The sequence below is a fragment of the Ranitomeya imitator genome, chromosome 6 (genome assembly GCF_032444005.1).
Source record: "Ranitomeya imitator isolate aRanImi1 chromosome 6, aRanImi1.pri, whole genome shotgun sequence".
Classification (NCBI taxonomy): Eukaryota; Metazoa; Chordata; class Amphibia; order Anura; family Dendrobatidae; genus Ranitomeya; species Ranitomeya imitator.
Genome location: NC_091287.1, coordinates 69,539,060 through 69,560,032, shown reverse-complemented (window position 1 = coordinate 69,560,032; position 20,973 = coordinate 69,539,060). Strand labels below are relative to the sequence as shown.

The 20,973-nt window shown below is 41.5% G+C and overlaps 1 protein-coding gene across 2 annotated transcripts in view; it reads left to right on the top strand.

Moving 5' to 3' along the window:
- Nucleotides 1-20,973, top strand: part of DPP6 (dipeptidyl peptidase like 6) — a 1,887,605-nt gene that overhangs the window by 459,197 nt on the left and 1,407,435 nt on the right. Inside the window, exon 1 of one of the 2 annotated variants that reach the window (XM_069729744.1) lies at nt 702-1,773. The exons of the other annotated variant lie outside the window; for it this stretch is intronic. Coding sequence (XP_069585845.1) covers nt 1,579-1,773 — 195 coding nt within the window. The 5' untranslated portion in view covers nt 702-1,578. Of the gene's footprint in view, nt 1-701; nt 1,774-20,973 lie in introns of those variants that run through there. 2 annotated transcript variants of the gene reach the window in all.

Here is a 20,973-nt window from a genome sequence, read left to right as displayed (position 1 = left end):
AACGGGATCCCGCATTTATCAGACATTTGTGGATTATTATAATTTATTTCTAAATCACTATTACCATAGTTCCATGTCACTGTACATACATATTATATACAAAAAATAAACTAATCAAACTGACAGCCAGCTACAGAGGGAGAGAGGACCCCAACCTCACATGCTTACAATCTACAGGATCATGGGGATATCCTATACATATAATGAATGACTAAGATGGGAAAATCCCTTTAACTCCTTGTGAACTATGAGATACCGGTATAGCAGCATCTATTCAGTTGGGATAGTGCCTTCATAGTCAATCAAGATGTCCTGAATGCTATCAGTCCACAACATATCCTATTAGAGTAGGAAAGTTAACACCCGGCTTCTCCTGAGTGCTGAATGGTGAGAGACGAGGAACCTATTAATGAGTAACTAGGCATTTGCCCTGCAGGAGTTTGGGAAAGCTGGGTGCTGTCTCATGATTTCCCTGAAACTGTTGATTAGATTTTTTTTTTAAGCAGATGCTTTGATTTGGACTTTCCAGGTGACGTCCATTCAATCTTGTTCAGCTGCTAAACTTTCTATTCCATGAATTAGTGACTCCGGTTCTGCTTTCTCTATGGGATTGTGCCGTCATTAAGAATTATTCTATTCCTTTTTTCCACGCGTCTGCGATTTCTGGGTCTTTTAATGACGATGCAGCTGCTTTCGCCGTCGCATCATCTGCAACATGTTTGTTCTGAGAGAGAGAGGAAAAGAAAAGCAAACAGGGAAATGAGAGGCGGACGGGAGATAAGAGGGAGAAGGGAATGGAGATTCTGGAAATTCTCTGGAAGAGCTAAATTTGTGCTAAGGTAAGGCGCAGTCGGTTTTACCTGCAGTCCTATGTAAAAAAAAATTATATATATATCTATAGGGATATCACGATGAGTTGTATGAAAGGAAAACCAGAGCTCTGTTACATCGCTAGTGTTAACCAGCGCTAGACATGCAGTGAGAATAAGCAAATAGGTCTCAGCACCACGGAGAGCTACCGGGGATGCAGCTATTCTGTGGAACGCCTCCCACCCTCCCTACTTCCTTCTGTCTCCCTCCACACTCCCACTCCTCCTCATCTCCTGCACTCCACGGCTTCATTTCAATCAGGTGGCTGTTGCTCTTCAAGATTAGTGAAAACCTAGCAGGAAAATACTCGCAGCCCCCCTTCCTCCCATATACACAAAGGGAGAAGGGAACGAGGCAACGTGCCCTGAATGATGTGTTGAGTCTCAGAGTCCTCTCGCTCTGCCCCTCTATGGACTGTTGGCATGCAGCCTCCGCAGCCAATTGATCGGACACCTCAGGCTGAAGAGTGATTGGGAAGCTGTTCGCCCCAGTGGTCCGTTGCCTATTAAATGCTAGTTGCCATCACATATGCTCTTTGTTGGATGCTTTTTTTGCACTTTATCGGTCTCCTTACAACCTTTATGGGGCCTGTGTGCTTGGTTTTTTTTACCGTCTCTATCCATTGATTTCAAATAAAAAAGGGTTAAAAGACATCTTCTCCATTTACTTTTTCTTTTTTTTTTTCTTGTGTGGCTGACGGATTGACTTATGGCTTCGTTCTATCAAAGATTGACCGGGAAGATAAATACCTCCAGATCTTTCCCTATGCCACCTGAGGCAAGTCACCTTTTGGGTGGCCAGAACGCAGAAGAGGACAATGCTGGGAAGACCGCACGCCCACCGCCGCAAGAAAGCAGACCCTCTTATCAGAGCCAGCCACGACATGACTGTGAGGAGGAAGATGTAAGACGTTTGTTGTTATTATTCCGAACCCCCCCTCCTCCATCCCCGTTCCTTCCCCTTTAAAGTGTTGTGTATATTCTTGCTCATGATCTGTGTGTCTGGCACCCCCAGTGGCTCAGCCCCCTCCTTAAATGCCATTGATAGGGTTTCTAAATGATTAATTCACTGCTTCGGGGTTTCTTGAGGAAACCAAGTCAGATTTGCAAATGCCTGTGTTTTACTGATTTCTGCTCCATTGCGTCTTTTAATGCGAACTTCATTGATTAAGTCTCTGATGCAGAATGAATGGGAATATGATACAACTTAATCTTTATCCCATGCAGGACAATAGTAAGGGTTAAAAAAACAAAACATTTTCCGGTTCGTTACCGGCGCTAATCAGTCCCAACAGTATTACGTACCCCATTGGAGAAAGAACAAAAAAATAAACTTTGCTAAAAGAGCCATCTCCTACTAGTCGGAAGATTGATTAACAACCGCAGAGAACAAAAATCAATGATTTTAATATATTCAATGCTAACTAATCCCAATGTGCCCTACCTCCCGGATTTGTGAGACATTTCAAAGGTAGTATTTGCATATCACCTTAGAAACCGATGACTCAGCCGCAGACCCGTTTTTTTGGGTTAGAGACTTAGAGACTAAAACAGAATGGCTATGCATTGATCAATGCTGATACTTTTCTTTTTGCGGCGGCCTACCGTACTTGTGCATTGTCATTGGAACAGTCGGGACAGGGTTAACCGCACATAAAATAGATCTGCTATCCACAGCAGCTGAGACACAAAGCAGACGGTACTATATAGTGACGGTGTGTGGCGGCTTTACATTGTATCCATAGGAGCACATCAACAAAACAACATATGCACTTACGCTCCTTCTTTCTTGCCAAGTCATAAACATGTCACTAAGTGTTATTACATTGTTGCTTCTGGGCTGTGAACTGTGGATAACCGCACCTAAACTTGTGGTTAAAGGAGTTAATAAATGTACATTCTCCTTTAAACATCTTGTCATAAGAAATCATTGGTGTTGGTCCTGGGCCAATAACCCCGCAGATCGAACAAACTGGGTCCTACTACTATATCCATGTAATCATGTGTGCACTTGAAGAGGACCATGACCACTCTCTGCAAGAAGTTTGTTGGGGGCTTGACTCCAGGACCCCCACGACATTAGGTGTTTTACAGTGAACCTTCACTTTTGAGACTTTTATATACTTACTGTATTATTATTATTTATTGTTATAGCGCCATTTATTCCATGGCGCTTTACATGTGAGGAGGGGTATACATAATAAAAACAAGTAAAATAATCTTAAACAATACAAGTCATAACTGGTACAGGAGGAGTGAGGACCCTGCCCGCGAAGGCTCACAGTCTATAAGGGATGGGTGAGGATACAGTAGGTGAGGATAGAGCTGGTCATGCCGCGGTTTGGTCGATCGGTGGTTACTACAGGTTATAGGCTTATATCATCGTCCATTTCCATCTCTTACTATGTTTAGTGATTAGTGTTTCTCATTGAGTTTTGTTATGATGATAAACTTTATTTTTTAGTAAATGGCTACTATATATACAGTATATATATATATATATATATATATATATATATATATATATATATAGTTAATGTTTTTCACTTTTCTCTGTACTAGTACTGTACTGTACTCTGTACTAGTATAATAAGCCTATTTACAGAAGTATTCCCACTTTTAGGCCAAGGTCACACGAGCTTAGATTCTCTCATGTGAGAGAATCGGATCAATGATGTTAATGACACTCAGCTCAAACTCTGATAGCATAGATGCAGAGAAGATGGAGAACAACATTTCTCCATCTTCTACATTGTGTGGGTCTGCGGAAAGTGTACTGCACCCGGATGACATCCAAGTGCATTCCGATGACTTACACTCACCTATAGACTTGAATGGATGAGTGCCATCTGATTTGCGCTGCATGCCGCATGCTGCCATTTTTTTCTCATGCTGAATCGGTATGAGAAGAAAAACCGCTAATAAGCACTGTCCCATAGAATATTATTGGTTTGAGTGCTATCCAATAAAATATTAGATTGCACTCATCCAATGTATACGCTCGTGTGAGCAAGCACTTGGTCCAAGCAGTGAAACTCCACCGATTCTCAGAATAATTGGGCCGTGCTGTGGTTTCCTGCACTGCAGGTGGCAGGGAAGAAATCTCAGTACTAAAACAAGAGCTGCAGTCGCTTCATGTAGTAAAGTATCACAGATGGTACCACCCCATGTCCATCCCCTTAAGCAGAGCATGTAATAAGTTAATTTTAGAACATGTGATAATATCACCGCTTTGAAAAAAGTTGTTTTAGGTGGTGGGATTTGGTTTAAATCAGGTTACGGGAGATAAAATAAGTTATCACTAGTGTTGAGCGAACGTGTTTGGAAAAGGTGTTATCCGAGCGCTAGCGGCGTATCTTCGGCATGCTCGTGTATTATGTTCAAGTCTCCGCACCTGCATGTCTCGCTAACAAACAGGCATGTGTTGTGGCTGTCGAGCAGCAGTGAGACATGCAGCTTCGGGGACTTGAACATGGTATAGCACCCGAGCTAAGTGTTATCCGAGCACATTAGCTCAACACTAGTTATCACCTAATCGGTGGATATGTGAGAACTTGCTGATCGATGGGACAATCACCGATTGGCAAGAACACGACCGATCGGCAGATAGATGAATTTGTACCCCTGTTAAAAATTGGAGCAACAGATCAGGTACCCGACCACTGTTTTATTTATTCTCTATGGGTCTTCCGGAAATGAGCGCAGCGCTCGGTAGCCTCATCGGCAGGAAATGAATGGAGAGGCTGCGGCTCCATCATTATTGGGATAAACGTTGCTCGTTCTGCTGATCCCGGTCCCGGTAGTCGAAACTCTACCAGTCGACAAGTTATAACCGGACAACCCCTTTCAACAAACACAACTCATCTCCTGCTTCCACTTAACTCATTGATTTGTTATTGTGCGGAAAAGCACATTGGATTCTGCTAGATCTGTTCATGAAGGAAGAATACAAACATGGTCAGACCTCCATACACACAATCTTTACCCATGGATGCCTTATTTGTAACAATAAAATGAAATATACTCTGTGTTACAAAGTACAATCACTCCCTTAATTCACCTCTTTATAAAGTTTGAGCAGAGATCCCCTTTACATTCTTATTTAATAATCATTCCATTTGAACTTGTTATATTTTATGATCTTGTTGTTTAATCTCCCTTTTTGCTCGTATATTTTCTGGATAATACTAAAAGCGTAAAACAAATGCTATGTATAGATACTATACAGATCATTCTTTAGCCGTCTGTGCTGTAGATGGTGCTGTCGGAGAGGAAAGCATCATATATATAGATATTTAGCATTATATTTTCAGATTTTCTGCATCCAGCTTAGAGTGTATTTTTAGTTTGTCAGTACGACAGATGTCTGGAGAATCTTCCTTTGATAACTGAGAGCTCAGAAGCAAACAAAAAAGTACATTTGCCATGCAAATTATGATTTTTTTTTCTTTTTCTGACGCTCTGATTTAAGACCATTTATTTTGTAAGTCACATGGCAGAAACTGTGCGCGGTTCAGCATTATGCACCCGGCCAAATGCTGCTCAGTAAAAGGACTAATTACACTTCTTTCTATAATACTGTGCTTGGCACTTGTGGTCTTCGTTCTCTTTATCCTTTTTTTAAATAAAGCTTGTTAAGGGCAGAGGGCTATTAGGGTATTAAGGGATTATCTTATCTTATTTTCTATTTGCTTTTCATTGATTTGTAAAATGTGAGATAAAGCATGGATGCAATAAAACATTGGTCCGACACGTGGCCTACTGGTCCTGTAACTGTGTTTTCAGATGCTTTTAGGTGGTTTAGGGCCGACCTTAGGGGGTCTACGAATGTGTGAGCTATGGGGATGCACAAGGCACATCACCTGTCTTATCTGATGGGGGCGCCACTAACCATAATAGCGGACTGCACTCCCGATAATTGGCCACCATACCTATAAACAAAGCTTCAGTACAAGAGAACAGACTATACATAGCTTGGTGACTGGTTAGTGTTGGTTCTTATCTCAGACCTTCCCCAAGGCTAACTGAGGAATAACTATGGTACTCTGTAAGGAGCCTCAGCACCGGGCTTCTCTTCTGGTTAGTGTTGGTTGTTGGTGAACCATAGAGCTATATTATTTATGCACCAGATGTGGTGACAATCAGGCACTGTATGGTATCATTTAAGCACTATAAGGGGCTTTAATGGAAGACAATGCAAAAGGGATCCATCTGACCCAAGACCACCTCTTCAGAGGTCACATCATGTTTATTATTCTTCTCTACCTTTTCTTTGGAATTTTCAATGCTCTTTCTGGATTTGTTTATACTATATGGCCCCAAATCATCAATATTATTACCAGGGCCACGGTGAAGTTAGAGGGGCTTAATTCATTAAGAGGTGCGTCTTAAAAGCAGTGCACGCCTCTGCTACACAACATTTTTTTTTCTGGCTAAAGATTGGAGTAAGATTCCTGGCACAAATCATCATAAATTAGACTGTGTGCCACCATACCCCGTGCCATCCCTCCTACACCCATTTTGGCGGAGCTTACCCAAAACTTCAAAAGTTCCAAAACTTTTGCACAACCTTATGTTGCCCAAACATTTTGGAATGTTTCAAAGTGTTTTACTCCAGACTTCTGGCAAATGCCAGAAGAGAAATAAAAGGTGGGTCGTCTGCACTGCTGATGGATATCCGAAAGAATGGCCCTGGATACAAAATTGTCTCAATGTGGTTTTATTATCAACATGTTTTGAAGAATTCAGACTTCTTCATCAGGATATAACCACATACACGTCAGGAGGATATAACCACATAGGAGCCCTGTATGTGAGCAACTCTGAGCTCTAACGTTATTATTATATGGTGATTGTAGATCTTGGGTGAAAAGTGACCTTCTTTTAATGATGATGGCATACAATGGGCAAATTAGATTAGGAAGGTGCTGAGAACTGACTGGTTTTATCCTTTTTTTAAGGGCTTTTATTTTTTCTTTGTGAGGAGCTTAGGAGAGCACCAACCGAGATATTGTAACATGTATTAATGTCTGAAAGCTAAAATGGTGCAATCACATTCACTGCACACTCTATAGTTCAAGTGATGCAAAGAAATTTATTTAAGTCCTGGAACAGGGGGGAAAAAAAGGCGCAGAAAAAAGTGATAATGTAAGTGACGATGTAGACGTTAAAATGGAACACATGACAGAACTGAACAGAGATGATGTAAAGCTTGTGCCTCTTCTAAAGCCACTGATTGTGTCATAGACCTTGATAATTAACAGATGAGTCATTGGTAAAAAGCTTTGTAATCAACAAAATTTCTCTAACAAAACCATATACTTCCATATAAGTTAGATTTTAGTCTGCATTTTCCAATAGGGTATGCCCAAACAAGCCTATACATCAGACGAATGAGATCCGATTTTTTTATTGGATAGCACTCGGACCAATGTTATTCAATGGGGCAGTGCTGAAGACTCGAATTGAGTGAATGTGTTCCGAATTGGTCGCCAAATCTGAATTTGCCATAGTGGTGCCATATTGGTATCCTATTCGTGCTGAATTTATGTTTGACGATCGATTCCGAACATATTCGGTCATTTCTACTCCCATTGATTCCAATGACGTTCGGCTGTGTTCGGCGAATATGGCAAATACAATATTCACTGTCGATCGTAAATTTGACAAATTCGCTCAACTCTACTGAAGACCCTGTTTTCGGACTGCACTTGGATGTCCAATTTCCGCAGACTCACAGAATGGAGACGATGGAGAATTTTTTTTCTTTATCTGCTCCTCACAGTGTGCTCCAATTCTTTCGCCCAAGAGAATCAGATCACACCACGTGAAACGTTTAAACATTTTGCATTAACGGTCACTGACTTCCATAAACGTTAAGACCCATCTTCCAACATTTCAATAGCGAGACCACTGGGCTACATAATTTCATTTACCAAGGCAAAATAAGCTGAATATACAAACATGAGTTCTTCAAACAGAAATGCACCAAACATGAAAATAAGGGGAACATAAAGTACTACTGCACATACTGTAAGTATTACTAGCATCCTACGTGTTTAATAGAAATGTCTGCTTTGTCTCGTTTGCATTAATTAAATAGTAATGACTTGCTTACATTATAATGTGCTGTATATCCATCATCCCGGCATTCACAGAGCATTATGGTCCTACATAAACATCTTACTCAGTCAATATTACAGCTCCACTAGTCAATGAACAGGTTAAATATCACTGAATATCGCTAAATTGGCTTTTACCTACATCCCATTCCCGGAGATGAATACACTCACATACAGCTGTACGCAAATAGTTATTTGAATGCGCTCGGCTTTTTGTGTATGTCAACACATTCTGCTCGCTCACAATAGGGCTGTCATTGTACACGTCAATGACACTTCAGGCTTTTATGACGTTATTGCTGAGTGCTGATTTCTTGGGTTGATAAACCATAAAAAACACAGGAACCTGCTGGTGATCCTAAGAAATGGGAGAGAGGAGAAAGCCTAGTATGATGATCTGCTCATGATAAGTCTACGTGCTTCATACAGTAAGTGGTCACATTGGAACTTCACTTGCTGGAGGTTTCCCAATCTGAGAAGGCAGAACATGTTAATAGTTTGCGCCATTACTGACGAGGGCCTCCATTATACTAATAATGAAGAGATGTCCTGTAGGGTGATGCTTCCGGCTGCCTACTGTGCAGTGAACTTCTGTATGTCTCCATTCATATTACTGGAGCTGTGCTGCAGGTCCCTAAACAGCATATTGTCAGGAGTCCTGATGTGCAGGAGAAAGGAAAACGCACCATGGGCCCTTCATTCTTCGCATTCGTGTGGTTCAAAAACTTCAAATCCTCACCAATACTAATGAGATGACATATCCAAGTAATATCTCACAACCTAGTCAGATTTGTTATCCACTGTAAGTAAAGTTCAGGAAATCTTCTGAAATTGAATTTGGCCAAATTTGTTCAATTCAGAAGGAAAATTAGTTGGAGCAAATCAAATTAGCTGAGAAGAGATTGAAAAAAAAGTCATACTAACCTTTCATTGTCAATCCCCATACCTGTCCCTCCAATGCCTCTTCTGTCTTCTGTCTCCCACTTCCATCTTCCTTCTGATCGGATCTTCCATTCACTATAGAGTGTCATTGGAGCAACATTAAACTCAACGACTCCCAAGTGATGGCTTGGGGCCTAGGGAATGGAAGACATGGCCGGACTGAAGGTAAAAGGTAGAAGATCTAATGGTAGTGGTGTGGGAAGACTGATGAAAGATTTATATATTTTTACCCCGTCCGTGACATTCTATCATCCAGTAAAAGATGGCCACTGTTTTGCTGGATTTGCCCAAAAGTGAATTGAAAAAAAAGTCAGATTCTGGTGTAGCAGAATTTTTTCTAAAATCAGATCAGATTAGTAATTTCTAACTTTAAGGGGACCATATATTTATAATTTATAACCTAATACATAATGTGTCATTATACCATGGTGCAGAAAAATATCCTGATGCAGAAAACTACAGTACCATGTAAAAGTTTAGGCACCCATTGTCAAAATGACTGTTATTGTGAACAGTTAAGCAAGTTGAAGATGAAATGATCTCTAAAAGGCCTAAAGTTAAAGAAGTTGTCCACTACTTTTTTTATTGATGGCCTATCCTTAGGATAGGTTATCAATATCTGATCGGTTAAAAAAATTATAATATACTTTTGTTCGGCTAAAATACAAAGGATATGTGCAATCTTTAACTTTAGGCCTTTTAGAAATTAATTCATCTTCAATTTGCTTGACTGTTCACAATAACAGTAATTTTGACCAGGGGTGTCGCCAATTTTACATGCCACTGTATAATTAGAAACTTAAAGAAGCTCTCCAATTAAAATGTTTATGCCCTATACTTGTGTAAATATATATGTAGTGTACGTTTATTAATACACTCATCGACTGCCATCTTCTGCAGCTTCCAGTGCCGCTCCGGTTCTCTTCTGCTTTAAACGACGATAATTCCAATTTGATGGCTCACTTTATGTTCAATGCGTGAGCTGGAAGAGGATCGGAGCAGCTATGGAAACTAGAGAAGATGATTGGTATGTATATTAATTAAACTGCACTACACTACATGTTCACTTACACAGGCTTATTGTCAGGCCGCTGCAATACAGGTAATTGCAAGCTCCATTAGGTGGCAAAAGAGTGGAGGGAGGACTGCACATAGCAGGACCAGACCAGCAATGCAGCATTGTGACCGCCACCAGGTGGCAGCAGAATAGTTAAAACAAGCCGGGTCAAATATTAGACTGTAGGGCAGTACAAAGGGAATAAGCAAATACAGAGTCAAAAACAAGCCAAATGGGTCAGTACCAGTCAGGAGTGGATATGCCAAAGACAAAAGACAAAACAACAGGTCAGGGTCCAAGCCGAGTCAAAAAAACAGAGTCAATACATGAAAGGGGAACACTGAGTTTGAAAGGAAAGAGGGGATAAAACAAGGCAAACAGAGTCAGATACTCACGCCATAGACAGAAGCTATAACTGACATGGTCTGCAGGACACAGCGTGGATAAATAGCAAACCTGAAACCAGACTGAGGCTGTGAAAGTTAACCCCTAGCATGACCAGACTGGAAAAAGGGGAAGACAGGACTCAAAGCCCGGTCTGGATCATGACACTTATACCCCCCAAAATGTTAATGGGGTGCTTCGTTAACACACAAGACAATGAACGTGTCAAGTAAGGTGTTAAGGTAAAAAGTAATTGTTATTTCATAAATCAATAATATCCATTAAAATAAGAAACTTTTTAATATATCTTATTGAAGAAACTTGCTTCTATCTCCTCCAGGACTGATCAATCATTGTTAAAATTCTTAATTCACAAGTAAAATGTGTATTCAGTGAAGACAGATTTTTACATTACTGAGATGGGAAACGACAGTCACTACTAGTGTTGAGCAATACCGTCCGATATTTGAAAGTATCGGTATCGGATGGTATCAGCCGATATCCGAAAAATATCAGATATTGCCGATACCGATATCCGATACCAATACAAGTCAATGGGACACAAATATTGGAAGGTATCCTGTAATGGATCCCAGGGTCTGAAGGAGAGGAAACTCTCCTTCAGGCCCTGGGATCCATATTCATGTGTAAAATAAAGCATAAAAATAAAAAATATTGATATACTCACCCTCTGACGCGCCCTGGTTGTCACCGCTGCAACCGCCATGCTTTCCTTCCTAGGAATGAGCGCGTTAAGGGGCTTCGATGACGTCGCAGTTTGTGATTGGTCGCTGAGTGGTCATGTGAGGGTAAGTATATCAATATTTTTTATTTTTATTCTTTATTTTACACATGAATCTTAATCCCGATACCGATTCCCGATATCACAAAAACATCGGAGCTCGGTATCGGAATTCCGATACCGCAAATATCGGCCGATACCCGATACTTGCGGTATCGGAATGCTCAACACTAGTCACTACTAATAATATTTTATGCAGAGAGTAGTTGGTAGGAGAAGGGAGAAGCTAAAGGCTCAGACCCTGCCTCCCCCCTTTCTAGATAGAATCTTATAAGTGACTGCCATCTATTAGCGCAGTAATCCAACGATCTGCCTGCACTGAAGACAGATTTTACTAGTGATCTGAGAATTTTCAACATAAAAGATGAATCCTAGTGAAGAAAGAAACAGATTTCTCTGATAAGATATATTACAAAGTTTCTCATTTTAATGTGTATTATTGATTTATGAAATAAAAATTATAATGACAGTTAACGTTTTCCACATTAATATATTTGTGTGCTATCGTGGTTTACATATCAAGTTGGAGAGCACCCAATCTGTGACCTACACTAATATATTGAGTCACCAAAATATATTATTTATTTCACTTTACATTTGTATTATGTGCCGTGAGAGATTTTATTACCGTATACTCGTGTATAAGCCAAGTTTTTCAGCTGCGCTGGCAGTGAATATTGATTTCTCTTATAGCGCGCAGAGTTACAGCCGCAACCACCGGCTTCCAGCACACATCCTGCTTACCTTCCCTACGCACCCTTGCTGCATCTCGTTATGGCGCCAGCAGCTCTTCCTGCCGAGCAATCACGAGTCCCCGCTCATTAAGGTAATGAATATTCACACCTCTCCACTCCCATAGGCGTGGAATGAATATTCATTACTTTAATGAGCGGGGTTAGATGATCACTCAGCCGGAAGAGCTGCTGGCACCAGAACAAGATGCAGTTAGGCTCACAGGGAAGGTAAGTAGGATGTGGTTTTTTTTTTTATAGAAACCATGCATGCAAGGATAAGGGATAAGGAGCCATGCATACAAGGACGGCGATAAGGAGCCATGCATACAGGGACAGGGAGCCATGCATAAAAGGGAGATGACGAGGAACAATGCATTAAAGGACAGGGATGGGGAGCCATGCATACAAGGACAGTTATGGGGATCCATGCATACCAGGATAGGGATGAGGGGATGATGCATACCCGGTTTATACTTGAGTCAATAAGTTTTCCCAGTTTTTCGTGGCAAAATTAGGTGCCTCGGCTTATACTGGGCTAGACTTATACACAAGTATACATGGTATTTTGTTTTAATTAAGTAAATGGCATATTGTATGAAATAGAATATTGGTTTTCAGAGACACTCAGTCTTATGTACTTTGCACACTGCAAAGGTGATGTCTAAGGTGCTGCTCTGTACACAATGATTCTGCATGAATGCAAGGTAATAAAGCCACAAAAGTGGACGGCTGATTGACATGTCAGTCAAGACAAATTGGCTAAAAGTCCCACTTTATGATTCATGACCTTGCCCGGTGACAGTACTATAAATGGGCTGCTCTGCATGCAAACTCATTTCATATAACATCTTAGTGGCAGCAGATGGAAAGATTATTTTATCAGTGAAGGTGAATGTGCCGCCGTCACATAATAACAGCACATTGTGCAGATGTCTCGGAGCATTATACAGACGTATGCAGCTCACTTTTGGTCTCTCTTGTGTAAATTTTCATGTTTTAAAATAATGAATTGCTTCGTAAATGAACTTGCGCACAGTTAAATGAATCCAGTGTTATATACTATGGGGGCAAATCCTGAATGTTAAGCAGCTGTATAGAAAGCCTGGGGATCCATAGTAGTTCTTACAAATCACTTCGCCTGTGAAATGAGATACCTTCATACAAAGACTGTGTAATGGAACCTGCTAAAACGCAAACAGTAAGGGTTTGAGGGTTCTTATGTCCAACCATATCATTAGATGTCAAATCACAGAGGTAACAACATTGTTCACTATTACATATGTCAGCTTTATAACAGGCTAAGCACCTTTTTTTATTACTTTTTTATTACTTGGATGCTAGCATTTCTGTAGTATTGTTTTATTAAGGGTTTTTGCAAATTAGAAGATTCTTCAGGAAAAAAGAGAGAAGGGTCGGAGACCCATCTCCCAGATGAGCTTTCTGATGGGCTATAAAGGAAACCTGTCAGTTGATTGATCCTGCCCAAATAACGGGCAGCATGAATCACGACTGAAGCCGGGTATGTTGTTCTCTGAAACGCTCCAAAATTTAAGTGAAAATATAGTTCGAAGATTCGTCCGGGGACCATAGACAGAGAGGAAAATAGTCCGGCGTTGTCACCTACAGTACCAGATGATTTACAAGTACAAATATGGGAGAGACCTGTCAATCACCTAAAATAGTGTGGGGAGGAGCAGACTGAATTGAATTATGCATTGCTTATATAGCGCCATCATACTTTGTAGCGCTTTACGTACATTATTGGCACTGGCCCCATAGGGCCTCAATATCTACATTCCCTATCAGTATGTCTTTGGAGTGTGGGAAGAAACCAGAGAACCCAGAGGAAACCCACGCAAATACGGAGAGAACATACAAACGCTTTATAGATGTTGTCCTTAGTGGGATTTGACCCCAGGATCCTAACACTGGAAGGCAATATTGCTAACTACTGAGCCACCGTGCAGCAGAGTTTCTGTGTCTGCCTCTGGCTCCACCCTCCCGCCTCTCCGTAGACCATTATGGGCAGCATTTGCCTTCTCCTATCTCAGTAAGGGGAAAGCCTAAATTGAGAATGAAAGATCTATCCTGGGGAAAGAAAGCCACTAATTTCTTTGTAATATATTTTATTAAAGTTACTTAATTTCATGTATACTCTTGATTTATGAAGTTAGAATTAAAATGGCGGTTACTCTTTAAATGAATGAAATCTTTTCCTCTCCGCACAATACAGATAAATATGTAACAAGAAAAGTGATAAATAGTTTGCATTCATTATCATAATTAAAACAATCAGAACTCTATTCTGGAAATGATCAGGCCTTCCTTTTCCATGTTTCCTATCTGCATTGTATAATTAACCCTGAATTCTGCGTCTATCACAAGAAGATCTGGGAAGTGGGGAGAATAATATGGAGAGAGTGAGCACGTTCATTTGTAACAGTGACAGTGGAGCTGGTGCCAGAAAGGAGAAGATTGATATTATAGGCTTCACATGTGGCTGACAGAATTTCCTGCTGCCCGCCGTACAATTATCATCCCATCATATACAGCTTTTCATTTTTGTCCCATTTCTTTGGGATGTCATTTTGATTTATAGGCTCAGTATTTGCTGGCGACTAGTTGGCTCTGCTGAGGAAGATGAACTTCCTGACTGTCCCTTAACTTATCTCCCAAGATTACAGCTGTAGGCCATAGAGGCGCTGGATTTGATGGTAACAGGACTTTTATGGTACCGTCACACAGTGGCACTTTTGTCACTACGACGGTACGATTCGTGACGTTCCAGCGATATCCATACGATATCGCTGTGTCTGACACGCAGCAGCGATCAGGGATCCTGCTGAGAATCGTACGTCGTAGCAGATCGTTTGGAACATTCTTTCGTCGCTGGATCTCCCGCTGTCATCGCTAGATCGGTGTGTGTGACACCGATCCAGCGATGCGTTCGCTTGTAACCAGGGTAAACATCGGGTTACTAAGCGTAGGACCGCGCTTAGTAACCCGATGTTTACCCTGGTTACCAGCGTAAATGTAAAAAAACAAAACACTACATACTTACATTCCGGTGTCTGTCCCTTGCCGCTGTGCTGTGCTTTCACTTTACGGCCGGCAGTCAGTGAGTGCGGGAAGCAGACGGCAAGGGACAGACACCGGAATGTAAGTATGTAGTGTTTGTTTTTTTTTACGCTGGTAACCAGGGTAAACATCGGGTTACTAAGCGCGGTCCTGCGCTTAGTAACCCGATGTTTACCCTGGTTACCCGGGGACCTCGGCATCGTTGGTCGCTGGAGAGCTGTCTGTGTGACAGCTCTCCAGCGACCACACTACGACTTACCAACGATCACGGCCAGGTCGTATCGCTGGTCGTGATCGTAGGTAAATCGTATAGTGTGACGGTACCCTTAGAATGTTTTTGGGTGTTTCGAATGTTTGTTTTTACACATAGAAAAAAAGCTGAATCAAATTTTTGTAAATCGTGCAAAAAAGCAGTTATTTTCTGAATGAAATGATTGAATATGAGAAAAAAAAACAAATCTTATTTTTTTCCCCACTAAATATATTTATCCCCTATCTACAGGCTAAGTAATAAATGTATGATCACAAGTGTATGGATACTGATACCCCCCCGCAATCCTGAGAATGGGAATGAGTGAAGCAGTAGTGCATATGTGTTCACCTCCTCTCCTTGTCAGGCTGCTGCAATGCAGGTAGGTGCAAGCTCCACTAGATGGCTATAGAGATGAAGGAGGGCTTCACCACAAAGCAGGCCTGTCATGCAGCAGCGAGGCTACCACAAGGTAGCAGCAGGAAAGTCAAACAAGCCGGATAGATATTAGTCAGTAGCAAGCCAAAAGGTCAGTAACAGTCAGGAGCGGATAAGCCAAGGACAGAATACAGCAGCAGGTCAGGATACAAGCCAAGTCAAAACCAGGGGAGTAGACATATAAAAGGGAAACGCTGAGTCAAGATGGGGATAGGGGAAAACAGAGACACATGTTCAGGCAGCTAACAAGCAGGACAAATCAGGATATACAAGAGTCAGCTACATACGCCAAAGGCAGAGCCAGAACTGACATGGTCTGCAGGACACAGAGGGGATAAATTGCAAACCTGAGACCAGACTTAGGCTAAGAAAGTTAACCCTTGGCATGACCAGACCAGAAAAAGGGGAAGACAGGACTCAAAACCCGAGCAAAAAAAGTTGTTAAATCGCACCCTTAAATGTCCAAGTCTTTAAAACCAGGGAGTCCATCCCAGAACATGTTCCATATCCAGATAAATAAAATAAACAGCGCCTCAAAATGTAGTGAAGATTAAATCTTACATTTTATTCTGCCTCCTGTGGCGACGCTTGAAAAAGGTCTCTGGACCGAAACGTCGCCACAGGAGGCAGAATAAAATGTAAGATTTAATCTTCACTACATTTTGAGGCGCTGTTTTTTTTCATTCATCTGGATATAAAACTTAAAACACAGTCTGAATCATGACTCTCCTCCTTTCCAATCACGTCAATGGGCCTCGCTTTCTTCATCACTCCCGCACTACTGCAACATTCACATAGGGGTCTTTTGGACCCTCCGGTCTAGTGATCAGTGGTGGCACAAGCCATCGAACCTCTAATAATTATTCATGTATAATCTATTTGTACAACGAGTAATTTGAGATTTTAAAGAGGTTTTCCAGTTTCAGAAAAACCTTGTTTACCAGCCGCAGTTTGCTTTAAAAAAAGCATATAAATAAAACTCTGTTCTTTACGCACCCTCCCCAAGTTCAGTTCCGAGTCACTACCACTACTTCCATTGTCTATTAATGTCTTCAACACTGACAGAGTATGTGGTTAACAGCCGCACTCATGAAGATTACTTCAAGATATACAAGCAAGCGTAGGAATGGACCGGTAGCTTGTTATCCATTGCTATGCATGCGAATTTGAAAAAGACTCGGTCTCGGGTCGAAACGTTACAAAGAAATCGCTTGAAATTTTTTTTTCCTTTTTTTATTATATTGTTACTTACCACTGTGGTGAACTTTGTGCAGAAGAAAAAAGTGTAAATCTTGAAGTAATCTTCATTACCATTATACACATACTCTGAGTGAGGGATCTTGATCCCAGTCCAGCCAGCACCAACACTTAAGCCATATTCACACGGTCAGTATTTGGTGAGTTTTTTACCTCAGTATTTGTAAGCCAAAACCAGGAGGGGAACAATCAGTGGAAAAGTATAATAGAAACATATGCACCACTTCTGTATTTATCACCCACTCCTGGTTTTGGCTTACAAATACTGATGTAAAATACTGACCAAATACTGCTAGTGTGAACGTGGCCTTAAACGTAGAGTGCGCAGCTTATAGATTTTCACCACTGACCGCACTGAAGCCAATCACTAAGCGCATTTTGTCCTACTTTTTTCTTTACGGTCAGGGACTGTCTAACACTGGAAGTCTCATTTGATAACATTTGCAGAAAAATAAGGGTATATGTCTCGGTGAGCAGCTGATTATATATGTATGTAATTGTCAAGAGATCCAGAAAAATATCTGCTCCATCATCAATGCTTCATGTCACAGAAAGTCTCCTCCCCCCCAAAAAAAGCCAAAAAATAGAACACGAACACATATATTACAATATTAGCTTTATTTTAGTAATCTGAGATGTGTGAGGTTAGTGGCATTATTGTTTTATTTTGTGCTGTTTGTATCTAAGCAATATGTTTTTGATGCTGGGTCATTACATCAAATCAGAGGCGGACATGTAATTGGTACAACCTATGCAGCACACGGGGGCTCGGGAGCAAAGGGGGCCATCATTCACTTTCAAAACATGTGGAATTGTGGATTCTGAGATGCTATTAGACGGCAAAGGGCCCTTACACTGTTCTTGCACAAGGGCCCTCTTCTGTCTGGGTCGGCCAGTGGATGAAATAAATGTTCATCATTCCACAAATTGCAAACCTCTGGTTGACATGTCTAGGATGGTGATGTACTTGTGAACTTTTAACAGAAAAACTAATTAATTTGTGAAATATTAGACCCTTAACTGGAGGCAGAATATTACGTGTGATGATTATTTATATTTACAGCATGGTTTATACACTGTATATACATATATGTTTCCCTACAATTACCTACTGAGCTGCTTAACGACACAAGACTATTCAAGTCCTTCTAGATGTAAATTCAGAAATAGTTATCTCTTCTAAATTAATTAGCAAGAGACAGAGCGTCGGATCAGCACGTTCATGGCGCTGTGAAAACACCAGTACCTAAAGGGCAAACTTTAAATTAGTGCCCCTCCCCCGCACCCGTAGCTCATTTTAATCAATAGGCAACTATTTTATTAACAAATCATGTATCTCATCATAGTTTCCATTAGTAATATGCAGCAAAGATTCTTTGCAGAATGGTAAACAGTTTTTGGTGTCTTATTACTATTTTTTTTCTTATTGGCATCTACATATAGAGATGAGTGAAAGTTTTTCACAATTGTTTTTACACCCTTGGGTATCCATACTTCAAGGCGAAAGGCACAGTGACAGGACGTATAGATGTAGCAGCTGCCAAAAATTAATGTCTGGCAGGATGTTTGGGGGTATCACAAACCTGGACCAGACCTCAATAAGTTATGCTAAGCCTGTTGAATAGACCTGAGTAGTCTCGAAAGCTGCGATTTGTTGCCATCTTTTCAGTTAGTCATTAAAAGGCATTATAAGCAGTAAATATGACGTAAATAAGATTATTCTAGCTTTATTTTTTATATGCATTTATTTAGACATGATGCCTCTTGGACAACCATTTTCATAAGGAAGCTGCCACCACAGACCCAACTCATGAAAACTGAAGCAAAAAGATGATGTGGATGGAGCAGTACAGTGGGAATGTCGGATTACATGGTGTCTGTTCAGTTTAATAGCCCAAGCTTTTTTTCTTCCTGTCCATATTGTCTGGCTCATAGAACAAGATATCCTCTTTTATAATGTCTATGTGCCCCAAAAGTCATATAAACAGGGTTTCTCCTTAAATCACTGAGCCGAAACAGAATAATGTTGATGCTAGCCAGGAAAGTATTAAAGGGGTTATGCTGGACTTTTAGCTTATTTGCATGTGTGACTAAGAATTAACAGGGAGGTAATCGCTCACTTCCTGCCTGTTCTGCCAAGTGTTAACTTCGAACAGTTCAGAGCGGTCATAAACCCCACCTGTCAGCGATTCCCCTTCTTCCTCTGACATCACATTGACAGAGCAGTGTCTTCTCTTCCACTCTGCTCTGTTGACGGGGTGTCTCTGCCAATGTCATACTGATTGACAGCAGGCTCCCTGCTGTCTAACTGCGGGGAGCCAGCTACCAATCAGCATAATGTCTACAATAACGCACCATCCACAGAGCAGAGTGGAAGATGAAGTGCCGCTCTGTTGACAAAAAGTGAAATGAAGCAGGGAAATTGCCAGCTAAGCTGGCAGAGATCGTCTATGTGAAGAACAGGTAGTTAGTTCTTAGCCCTATAGCCAAAAATAAATAAAGTCCTGGATAACCCTCTCAAGGCTACAACCTTCTGATATGGTGGACAAGACAGTCCTATGTTAAGACTGTTGACTATTGTAAGTACCAGAGCTCTACTAACCCATAGGACATTGCGTTTTAGGCTCCATCCAGCATGGAGACTAGCGGCACACAAGCTCCTATTTTTCACCTACCACAGAAGAAGAGATCAATATAATTACATACAGTGAGCTGCTCCATATAACCCATTATAGCTGCATAGTGCAACAACCTTCATGCAAAATACATGAAAGGCTTCTTACGATATTGGCATGGATCACCGTAGTTTACAGTTTGCTACATGTGCATCTCTTCCATGAATAGTTCTCAATCTCAAACACTCTATCATTACTCCGTTACTAAAGAAACCCACTCTCGACCCATCCTGCACAAATAACTACAGACCGGTCTCATACCTCCCCTTCATCTCTAAACTCTTGGAGCGCCTAGTCTACTCCCGCCTTACCCGTTACCTCTCCATTCATTCCCTCTTAGACCCTTCACAGTCCGGCTTCCGCCCCCCACACTCAACAAAAACTGCACTCATCAAAGTGATCAACGACCTTCTGACAGCAAAATGTAACGGTGACCACTCTCTGCTCATTATTCTCAATCTTTCTGCAGCTTTTGACACTGTTGACCACCCTCTCCTACTCGCTAGGCTCCAGTCACTAGGCATTAAGGATACAGCTCTCTCCTGGTTCTCCTCCTATCTTTCTGACCGCTCCTTCAGTGTTCTGTTCTCTGGCTCCACTTCATCTCCTCTTCCTCTCACTGTCGGGTTACCTCAGGGCTCAGTCCTTGGCCCCCTTCTTTTCTCTCTCTACACGGCCCCAATTGGACAGACCATCAGCAGATTTGGCTTTCAGTACCATCTTTATGCCGACGACACACAACTATATACGTCATCCCTTGACCTTACTCCTGCTGTACTGCAGAACACTAGTGACTGTCTGTCCGCAGTTGCCGACATCATGTCCGCTCTCTATCTGTAACTCAAGCTCTCCAAAACTGAACTCCTTCTACTCCCACCATCTATTAACCTCCCTAAACCTGACATTTCCCTCTCCGTGGGTCGCACCATAATAACACCCCGGCAACAGGCGCGCTGTCTGGGTTTTATGCTTAACTCCAATCTCTCCTTCACATCCCATATACAATCTCTTGCCCGCTCGTGCCGCTTACACCTAAAGAACATATCTAGAATCCGCCCTTTTCTCACTATGGAAACAACAAAAACCCTCACTGTTGCCCTGATCCACTCCCGCCTGGACTACTGCAATGCTCTATTAATTGGCCTCCCCCTTACTCGACTTTCCCCTCTCCAGTCCATCCTTAATGTAGCAGCCAGGGTTGTCCATCTAGCTAATCGTTACTTGGACGCATCTGCTCTTTGCCAGTCGTTACACTGGCAGCCAATTCATTACAGGATAAAATTCAAAGTACTTGTTCTCGCCCACAAAGCTCTCCACAGTGCGGCACCCCCATACATCTCCTCCCTCATTTCTGTCTATCGGCCTA